This window comes from Trypanosoma rangeli, assembly GCF_003719475.1.
Source record: "Trypanosoma rangeli strain AM80 chromosome Unknown Tra_15.4_contig_00148, whole genome shotgun sequence".
In the NCBI taxonomy this organism is placed as follows: Eukaryota; Euglenozoa; class Kinetoplastea; order Trypanosomatida; family Trypanosomatidae; genus Trypanosoma; species Trypanosoma rangeli.
In genome coordinates, this window is record NW_021705887.1 from 2508 (window position 1) to 12705 (window position 10198).

General features: G+C 48.6%; 5 protein-coding genes across 5 annotated transcripts, besides 6 other annotated features; all 5 read right to left on the reverse strand.

Annotated features, from left to right (window-relative positions):
* Nucleotides 1-37: a microsatellite.
* A 545-nt stretch (nucleotides 38-582) lies between these two features.
* On the reverse strand, nucleotides 583-1620 carry TraAM80_04841 (uncharacterized protein; the record flags this gene model as incomplete). The annotated part of the gene is made up of 1 exon (XM_029381751.1): nucleotides 583-1620. One exon carries the CDS (start codon nucleotides 1618-1620, stop codon nucleotides 583-585), a length of 1038 nt encoding a protein of 345 aa, XP_029238487.1.
* Nucleotides 1621-1828: 208 nt separating this feature from the next.
* Nucleotides 1829-1847: a microsatellite.
* An 85-nt stretch (nucleotides 1848-1932) lies between these two features.
* TraAM80_04842 (uncharacterized protein) lies at nucleotides 1933-2757 on the reverse strand (the record flags this gene model as incomplete). Its single annotated transcript, XM_029381752.1, has 1 exon — nucleotides 1933-2757. One exon carries the CDS (start codon nucleotides 2755-2757, stop codon nucleotides 1933-1935), a length of 825 nt encoding a protein of 274 aa, XP_029238488.1.
* A 235-nt stretch (nucleotides 2758-2992) lies between these two features.
* Nucleotides 2993-3011: a microsatellite.
* A 35-nt stretch (nucleotides 3012-3046) lies between these two features.
* Nucleotides 3047-3074: a microsatellite.
* Nucleotides 3075-3242: 168 nt separating this feature from the next.
* On the reverse strand, nucleotides 3243-4670 carry TraAM80_04843 (uncharacterized protein; the record flags this gene model as incomplete). Its single annotated transcript, XM_029381753.1, has 1 exon — nucleotides 3243-4670. One exon carries the CDS (start codon nucleotides 4668-4670, stop codon nucleotides 3243-3245), a length of 1428 nt encoding a protein of 475 aa, XP_029238489.1.
* Nucleotides 4671-4776: 106 nt separating this feature from the next.
* Nucleotides 4777-4816: a microsatellite.
* Nucleotides 4817-5018: 202 nt separating this feature from the next.
* On the reverse strand, nucleotides 5019-6950 carry TraAM80_04844 (transferase; the record flags this gene model as incomplete). The annotated part of the gene is made up of 1 exon (XM_029381754.1): nucleotides 5019-6950. The coding sequence occupies one exon, from the start codon at nucleotides 6948-6950 to the stop codon at nucleotides 5019-5021; it is 1932 nt and encodes a 643-aa protein (XP_029238490.1).
* A 100-nt stretch (nucleotides 6951-7050) lies between these two features.
* Nucleotides 7051-7119: a sequence feature (GA-rich).
* A 649-nt stretch (nucleotides 7120-7768) lies between these two features.
* On the reverse strand, nucleotides 7769-9841 carry TraAM80_04845 (uncharacterized protein; the record flags this gene model as incomplete). Its single annotated transcript, XM_029381755.1, has 1 exon — nucleotides 7769-9841. The coding sequence occupies one exon, from the start codon at nucleotides 9839-9841 to the stop codon at nucleotides 7769-7771; it is 2073 nt and encodes a 690-aa protein (XP_029238491.1).
* Between the last annotated feature and the right edge of the window lie 357 nt (nucleotides 9842-10198).

Below are 10198 nucleotides of genomic sequence, written 5' to 3' on the forward strand. Positions count from 1 at the left end.
TATATATATATATATATATATATATATATATATATATTATTTGTCGCTGCGCATGAAAATTACTCCTTTTTGTGTGATCCATCGCAGAAAGGTGGGTTCTTTGTCTGCTTGCAGCCGCAGAGATAAACCTTCTCGGTATTTTTCGCAGTAAACGCCATAGGCTTCAGTGTCGTCTTGTGCTCCGCGTTGTACGCCGTGTGACTACCGTCACAGAAAGGCTGATTTTTGCTCAAACCACATGTGCACCAGTAGTACGTCTTATCTTTCTCCACATCAACGCCGTAGGGCGCCCTCTGTGGGACGGCGACATGTGTTGAGATGGAGTAAGCTGTAGTATCAGTCATTGTGGTGCTTGAGATTTGCTTATTGCCTTTTGGGATATATGAAGGTTCACTATTTACGAGAGGTGACGGTCACGAGGAACGTGAGAAAGGAACAACAACAGTAAACACACAAACAAGACAAGAAAAAAAAAAAGATGCTAGTGGTCCAACGGCAGTCATTTAATCCACAATATCCACGGCAAATCGGAAAGCAAAATAACTCAACACAACGCACTGAATATGGACTATGTTTTAGCTTTCATTTCTCATCAAAGAGAGAAAGTGTTGCGCTAATCCTTCTCTTTTCTTTTGCCTTTGGACTGATTGGATCAGCAATGTCAAGTAAAGAAAGTACGCGTGCCATATTTTTTTTTAGATCGCTCTCTATCAATTCAAAGAGTTCGTGGAAACGTCCCTGTGCGCTGCGCTTGCTACATGTACTTTTAGGTCCTTGCTGATAGACACCATGTGTTCCCGCTCGTTCGCTACTTACAGCAGCGTTGGTTGGAATCGTGGAAGCTCCTTCCTGTTTCACAGGTGTTGTTGTTGTGAGTTGTCCTTCGGTGTACGCGCTTGGCCTCGCGATCAAAGCACCGCAGACGGCACACTCGTTCTCATTGGTAAGCATTGTCTTTGCCAGCTCCAAACACTGCCTGCAAGCCGAGTAATGACAACATGTAAGTACCACCTCTTCAAAGTATTCCAGGTCGCACAGAATGCATGTCCCTTTAGTTCGCTTCTTGAGCTGTGTCTGTTCAGTAGTTTTCTGACGCTGAAGCCAAGGAATCAGAGGAAATGCTTTGTTTGATAAAGCGGTTACTCGACTAAAGGCATGTGGATCATTCATATCTTCGCTGCTGCGACCACGCTTTTGTTTGCGAGAGCAAGGCGCTTGTGAGTCTTTCGTGGCCTCTTCAGATTGTAAAAGAGATTCTACGTGCTGTAGGTGGTTTTCTTCTGTCGTTTGAACGTTTGGAGTTACTCCATCCATGTAATGCCTCCGCAATACATTCACGGCAATCCTGTCGTACGTGCGTAAAAGAGTATCCAACGGCAAAACGTCATTGGTGGCATTTTTTGATGCCGTCTGAGAATCCTGACGCTCTGCACTGACCGTTAAGAGGTGGCGTACCTCAAATTTGTACTTTGTGAGGTTGATTTGGTGCTGCTTTACAACTGCCTGCAGTAATGCTTCTAGAGGCACCGTCTCACCTTTAAATCCAAAGCTGTGATAACGACCAGATGCAGCTGGATGGGAGCCAATGAGTCGATACTGCACCACGCCTTCCACCTCCATGCTCTTCCTACTTGGGCCCGCCCTTCACTTGTGATATCCGTGGGCCCAGCAGGTGCGACTTCGTAGCGCAGGTTAGAAATATCGAATATCAGTCCCACTAAAAGAAAGGAAGGAGGGAAACAAAACAAAAACAAAACAGAAAGATGTTGGGGCGTATATTAGCATATATTTCACTAAACAAACACATTGTTTGGTCCAACTTGCAAGTGGGGGGGGGGGGGGGGAGGAAAGGTTGAGTTACATATCAGTACAAGAATGACAGTATAACATATTCATATCAGACATGGTGGCAATTCTCGTCATTTGCTCTCCTCAATCGCCGTACACAGTTGCTATAACTCCATGCTTTGTGCTGCTGACGTTACTGGGGTTTGCCTTCTTTGATCCTCCCGCGACATAGACGGTGCACCCATCAACGGTGAAGTACCGGTCAGATTCCCCAGTTTCCTCAAGCTTATTTCGAAGTTTGTTTATGGCTTCTTCCTCAGTGTCGTCAGCGTATCCTAAGGCAGTCAAGGGTGAAAAGCCATCAAACTGATTCTTTGGCTTTGTTACACGCGGTCGATCCGTCTGGAGGCTTAGAGACCTGGTAGAGTGTCTTTGCCGATAAATTTGCGCTCTCTTTTCTTCCGCTTCTAAGTTAGTCCAATCAACAGACCAGAGGAAGTTGCTGCGGTCAATGCCTTCGTAGGCATCCTCGTCCGGTGACCTGTAGTCTGTTTTCATAACGGACAGTGGAATAAAGACGGACTGCGCACCTGTAAACACCTCGCGAAAGCTGTCCTTATCCCGTGGGCTGGCCACGTGCAGGATCCACACCCGGGCAAGCTTCTTCCCAACATCGGAGAGTACAAGCCCATAGTGTTTGAGCATTATCTTTACCTCGCAAAAGGCCACTTGAAGGGTATACTTCGCAGTGTACTCCGGGTCTGGTAGGTCAGGGTCTTGTGTGTAGATTTCCTGACATACACGACGAAATGTGTCGCGTTGCTTGCCTGTGGCTATCTTGTTGTACCAATACTGTACCTGCTCGCGACGTTCAGGGACAAAAATGGGGTAATACTCTTCATGCATAAGGTGCCATTTGACGGACGGCTTCGACGGTAGAGGCACAATCTTTGTGAAACGAGTATTCATCCTCTTACTTGTTTGATGGCGTGCGTAGGCCTTCCGGGCAAACTACTTGGCTCTGTCTTTTTCAGTATCCCCCGCCTTAACCGAGGCGGAAGGAGACGAGCAACAAGTGGTGACGACATGACGTACAGCGAGAAAAAAAGAAACAAAGATAAAAATGCTAAGCAGCAGGCTATGAAAAGGGAGTTCAATGCCTCATCCACTCAACGTGCATCAAGGCAACAGAACAAAACCGGACAACAAAAAAAAAAAAAAAATTACGGGACGTCGGATTCACAGCGTCAACATACACAAAAAAAAAAAAGTAAAACAAAAAAAAACACACATGCACAACACTCCTCACAACTACAAGTTGAGAAGCACATGTCCACACACGCAGATACAAGTAGAATGGATATACCTGGTCGCTTACATAAGAAAAAACGCAAGTTTGAAAGAACGTAAAAGTTTTTTTCTTTTTTTGAAGTTGTTGGGGGTGACACAATCTACTAAGGGCCATTCTTCACCTGCGGTTGAAGCTCTTTTGTCATCTTCTCCAATCCAGCGGAGCCACCCGTATCTGTGAGGGGCACTTGCACGACAGAAGAACTATTCACGCTCACTAGACCTTTAAACGTCCTTGTCCATATGTCAAATACCGTTGTGTTGCATGTGAGAATATCAACACTTGTTGCAGTGCCTTGGAGGCGGTCAGTGAACCAAAGGGAAAAGGCGCCTTTGGTCGGAAGCTTCACACGGTGTTTGTCAACCCGTGGTCCTATAATTGAGCTCAAGGAGAGCAGTTGCGGGTGAAACGATGCCGAACGTGTATTTATTGTAATCCCCACAAGTTGTTCTAAGGGAACACAACCTACCAGTTGAACTCCCGTGCGATGCATGGTCCAGACCAAATACGGAATCTTCCGTGAGGATGGTGCTGTAATGTCACGAGGCAACATGCGGATACTGAAGAAACGTTCTCTTGGCGAAGACTTGGCCTCGTAGCGGACGAAGTACGCCCCCTGACAACAGAGGTCAATGTAGTGGAGAAACACCTCTGACATGTGGTACTCAACAATATTGGCGTATCGTGGCAGAAAGAGACCGCGACTTCCAAGTAGGCTCAGGACAATGGTATGACGCGGATGCCGTATCCACGCAAAGGCAGATGGTTCGGATTCACACAAGATCCCTGGTGGCACGACAGGCTCTGCGTCAAAGTCAAAGAGGACCGATTCCTCAAATGACGATGCGGAAGCTTCTGAGGTGAATGAGGAGGAGGAGTCATCCAACGATGAAAAGGACGATGTTCTGAGCGGAACTCGTCCCGCATCGCGGGGCACGGCTCTCCCTGCTCTCCCAGAGGCAAAAAAGCTTTGATCATCATCATGCAACCAATTGCGGGTCACCCTCCATCCGTCTTGTGGAACCGCACCACGCGTATGAACTTGGGTAGCAAAAGTGGAACCGCCACCGCCACTGCCACTAAACTTGTTGCGCTTGTTCGTCCCCCCACTGTCATTGTTGCTTCTGGTACTGGCGTAACCCCTAATTATATTCCCGTGCGACGCATCATCTGACCGCGACGAGTCAAGGCCAGCATCAAACCTTTTCGCCCTCGATGATCCAGCAGAGAAAAACGTGCTACCGTTGTGTGGCATGGGAGAACTCTGATCATACCCACTTATAGTATCAATGTTGTTTGTGTACCTGCTGTTGTTGTTGTTATGGTTACTGTCCGAGGCGGTGGTGTTGATGAACGCATTCCAGCCGCGTGACCCTCCCGCATTGGTTGTGGTCTTGGCGGCAATTGGCCCCTGTCGCGCATTGCCTGAAACGATTGAGTTTGTGTGATCATGTAGCGACTCCTCGCTCCTGTTGATGCTCAACTTGGGCACAAAGGCAGGTGGGGGGGCAAGTTTGTCGTCACTTCTCATGTGTATTATACGCAACTGTATCCAACCAGTGGTGTGGCGGTTCTGGTCCACTACTACCACGACGCCAGAATTTAAAAATTTAAAGGAAGAAGAGGGCGAAAAGGAAAATAATAATAATAATAATAATATAATATATATATATATAAACCAACAAGGAAAAGCATGAAAGGGGAATTCAGGTGAAAAAAATAACGCATATAAATAAGTGAGAGCAACGCAGCGCTGTTGCAAGGATATTGACAAAATCTTAAATAATAAGAAAGAACCACCGTTCCTTCGCTTGAGTCGCCTGTCATCCCCTCCACATCGAGGCTGTACTTGTTGTTTCCGCTAGTTACACAACTTGGCTTAAGAGACTTTCTCACCCTCGTGGTATCGCACGTATAGGTTCTGTAGGGTATGCCGCAGATTCTCAACAGTTTCTCCCATCTTCTCAATCTGCCGCTGCAGTCCCTTCATCATCCATACCGTCATTTCCGCTGCAGTCACAGTGTCATCGCCGCACCACGCGTTGCACGCGGCAAACCACTCTACCCACCATTGAGGCATGCTAGTAGGGTAGTAGTTGTCCGGCAATATCGCCGGCAGATACTCGGTCTCAACATGACAGACAATCCAGGCCCGCTTAGCGTTCCGCCGATCAACAGCATTTAGCGAGTTGGGCTCCAACCGGGAAAACTTTTTCTTTTGAACACATGTCTCTCCCTTCTTTTGTTTACGACCAAAAAGCTGGCGATACTTTTTTGACGCAGCCTCATATGCAATGGCAACCCTGTCGGCAAACTGACGTCGCCATGAAGAATACGAGCGTCTATGGGACCTTGAAACGTTTTCATCACCTGACACTGTGCCACTTGATGGACTATCATGTGCCTCACTTCTCACAGATTGTTGGCGTGAACTTCCGTTTTTTTCGTTACAGCAATTGGCCGCAGCAGAAGCTTCTGCAGACAATTTTCCTGCAAGAAAAGATGGAGTTGTCACAGTACTTGCCGTTGTGGTTGTGGTGGTGAGGTCACACTGCGAGCTGTCCGTTCGTTTCGCAGAAGGCAATCGCGATGACACACTCGACGTTCCCTCATTACTGCCATAATCGTCCAGAAGATAACCAATGGTGTGCACAACCCCCATCAAATCATCCTTCTGCTCCATTGGCTTTCCCAAAAAGCCACGTCGACTATGCCACCACCCCCTGTACGGTCGTTCGTACAAGGGAGACATAGACGCAGAGGCACCGCTGCTGACACTACTACGACCATAATCAATGATTTTAAACATGAAAAAAAAAGGATATTCAACGGTGTTTGGTATACCGTTAGTATCATGCCTAACTGAATTTTTATTCAGATTATTGTTCAGAATCTCCTTGGAGTTCCAGCAGAAGTTCTCGGGTTTGACACTGCGGTGAGTAACGCCCCGCTGGTGAATTGCGCTAAGCGTCCGCAAGAGCTCAATCCCTACGAGGCACAACTCCTCCTCATGCAAGATGAACTGCTCTGTGAAGGCAAACAGGTCAGGCCCCAGGAGCTCTAAGCCAATTGCGACGTATCGCCCTAACTCTTGAGTAAAAAGAAGCTTTGGAGAGGGGGGCGGTAAAGAACGCACAGACGTAAACAAAGTTGCCGTGAATTGATCATCATTAATGATTTCATTAACTTCATCGTGCGCCTCCACCTTCTCACCCCCATGAAAGGTATCCAAATACCTCAAGCAAAATATCTCACGCCGCATGTGACGAGACGATGGCGAGACAAACTTCACTGCCATACTTGTATCGTCTACGGTCATGGCACTTCCAGCATCGATCCCATTCCAATCTGCTTCTCGGCATTGCGGAGGCGGGCTAGGTGAGATGTGTCGCTTTTCCCGAGGAGCCGCCTCACGTTCTTCTGCAAGTGCAAATTCACTGCCAGAAACTCTCCGCGCCAAAAACACATGACTATTGTTACCGCTCTGTATGCGGCTCAGTATATGGAGTGGAATCGAAAGCGTGTGGGGAGAAACGGGCGACAGGGAGCGTGACGAGTAAGATGACGATGAAGTTGTCGCAGTTTTCATGGTCGATGAAAGCGAAGAGGACCTGCAGTCATAATGATCATTGGTTTTAGAAGCGCGCGGAACTCTTCCAACACCGAGATTAGTGTGATAGTCCTCTGATAAGGCCGGTGCTGCTCGTCCCAAAACCTCACCGCAGAGACCCACGTCCTCGTGTTTGGCCCGCTTCGCTGGCACATCCCTCTCGAGTAGCGACTCAAAATGCCCGCAAGTGTCACTTTGCATTCTCCCTAGTGGTTGTGGCAAACTATTGCTTTTGTGTCCTGCGAAAGCCGCGATAAAAACAAAGAGAAAGAGAGAAACGAGACCTCACAAGCCGAGTAGGAAACAAAAAAAAAAAAACAAAGAGCGAAAGAGAGAATGAAATGAAAAAAAACGTAAAAAAAAAGAGAAATACACATTTGGTGGAGCTACAAAAGTAAAGAAGGGAGATGAAAAATAGAGGCGGGGAGAGCTTCGTGACAATAAAAGAGGCACGTACTTCCGCGAGTGTTCTCCGCAAGACGCAAATGAGTCGGCGCACCGCACATTTACTCTAGATGATACATAGTGAGAACTACACCATCATACATCGCGCCCAGTCTCTTCCCTCTCCTACCTCACTTTTTTTTCTTCCACCCACAACGAGTGGAGGGCACGGGTTGGTGTCTAACACCCCTTTCCTCCAATTCCCAGTTCCCAACACTTTGCGGGTGCGGATGCCTGTGGGGGCATATACATCAAAGAGAATAGGGAACACAGATGTAAGAAAAAAAAAAGCATTAATGTTGCAATACAATGCTGATGCGGTCAATTTTCTTTTTTTCTTTTTTCTTATTTTATTCCCTTACTCTTTTCCTCTTGTTTTTTTTATTTGTGTGCTTGTTTGCGTGGGAGGGGGAAGGGGAGGAATTACTTTTATCTGGTTCTTGGCTCCAGAGTGTTGTTTTTGCTCGTTGCAGCTGCAGTCCCAGTAGAAAGGTCCTCCGCCCCTTTGCACCTTCACTTGCTCACCCAGCCGCGAAGACAAATTCCGGTTGGCTTTCGCTACACAACCGCAGGACCTACACGGGCCTTTCGCCTTCTTTCGAAGGAGCAGTGTCATTTGCCTCCTCCACAGCAACAGCTGCGGGGGCCTTCCGCTTTAACTCCTCCGACCTGAGGCGCACCATATCCACCACCGCAGGGAGCACAAAACTGTCGAGCATGTCACATACCTGGTTTTCTGTTACATCGGCGTCCGGAACTTCCACAGAGAGCAGAGAAACACTCTCCAGGCGGTTGCACTCCGCATCAATTGCCTCCTCCATTGCACACTCCTCCCCAACCGTGGTGTAAAGTTGGTGCGAGTAGCACTCAACCACGTCATCAATGGCACGAATGTAGGCGGCGTACTGCACAGCCTCCTTGTCGTGAAGAATGCGTTCTTGTGCACGAAGCTCTGCCTCCTTCGCCTCACGCTCTGCCCGAACAGCCTCTGCCTCACGGCGGAGCCCCTCCAGCGTGCTAAGATCACGTTGCCGTTCCAATTCATTAAAGAGGTAATCCAGGGTTTCCACAATAATATCGCCCTGCGCTGCATCGCCAAAACTGTCAGCAACAGCCTCAAGACGTTTAACCTTTTCCTCTGCTTCCTTCTCCTCCACACTACGCTCAGCATACTTGGCGTTGGATGCAGCCTGGAGTTCCTCAATAAGCCCACGGCATCGTTCCTTGCCGTCAAAGAAGTCATTCTGAACCGCACGACCACGGAGTAGACGCTGAAGAAGAATACAGGCCTCCTCCACACTCTCTTCCGCATCGTCTTCAAGCTCCAACTCAGGTGTATCCGGGCGTTGAAGACGAGGAGTGGCACGATACAGTTCTATCACCCGCATCGTTTCCTCCCTGGAGTCACTCTTATGTATCTTTGTATTAACATATTCAAGTGCATCCACCACGCGTGCTGCCTCACGCCTCTGATACAAAGTTGGCAATGAATTAATGGCGTCATTATCTGGAGTTACAAAAGTATTCGCTGGCAGTCGTTGAATGCGCGGTACTTTAACCTCTTCCAGCTCCTTTATACCCTCTTCAAGTGTGAGGATGGTAGGTCGCACATCGTAGTATCGGAAGTGATCGGAAGGTCTCATCGGTGTGGGTGGTACGGCCCTACCGTATGAAGCCTGCGTGGTGGCGGCGAAGGCACCGTACCTGGAGTAAGCCTCAATCAGATCCTTCTTCGGCTTGTTCGACTCAACAGGATCGACAGCATACATTCCACAAGCCACGGAGGATGCGGTTTTCGAGGCCCGATCCCCCAACAACTTTTGTGTTGTCGCAATGCGCTTCATCTCTGATCGCTCAATGAAACGTTTCAAGTCCGCAAGTTTCCGTGTCTTAGCCTCTTCTAGCCGGAGACGATTAGCCTCTTCTCGAGCCCCTTCTCGTTCCATTAGAGCATCACGAATGTCATCAAGGCGGCGTTGGCGCATTTTCGTCATGTGTTCTTCACGTTCCTTGCGCTCCTGTACTTCCAGATCATAGAGGGCACGGTGACGCACCTGCGACGACTTTGCATCTGTCTCTGGCGGCAGCGACGCCTCCAGTGCGCGTCGACGCCGCAGCCGCTGAATAAGTTCCACTTCCTCTACACCGGCAGGTAGGCCGTTGTTCCACTTGAGCTCATGGATGCCCAACACCTCCGGATTGGGGTCTCCACCTTCTGGAATGTAATACTCTGGCGTGTATGGTTCTGTCTGTGCCTCGTTCTCACGATACACAGTTTGAATCCCAACTTCACGTGATGCTCCAGTCTCGTTCATTGGTGTCGTGGGTGCCTTTGGAGCCCTCTTTCCAGCAGAGATGTTGCGCTTTATTGCAGGCAAGTGGTGCGGCCGCGCCTTCTTATGTCCCGAAGCAGATGCCGTGCGGCCTGAAAAGGAAGCAGCCTCAAATAGGTCCATCGTCGGCGTCGGCGTAGGGGGAACACTCGTTGCAAAGCGGACGTTATCGATATCAGCGTATGTTGTGGGGATGCTGCGCGCCTCCACGGGGCGACGGAAGTACCGTACACGGTCACGCCCAGCCACCTCCGTCGTGAAACCGTGTGCCCCCATCACAGATGGGGGATGTCGATGTTGTTGTCTGTAGTACATAATGAGGCAGCCGGGCTAATAAGGCGAAGCGGCCGTCAAAAATAAAAAAGATACCGCAACAAAGAGAAAATCTAACAAAAAGAAAAGGAGAGGATGGTGGCGGCGCCCTAAAGAATGCCAACAGCGCCAAGAGAAGAACAAAAAAAAAAATCTTCCCTTGTTGCTCTGAGTTACTTTTTAGTTAGAAATTATCAGTTGTTCCGACGGCAAAAAGACACAAGAACGGGGAAACAGAAGCATTTAACTCTATCAGACAGGCATGCAAGCGTCACTTCAACAGAGCACATGTCTCTCTGCTCCCAGCATACCCATATATATATCTTGTATAGGTAGATAGGGTGAGTCAAACACACACAC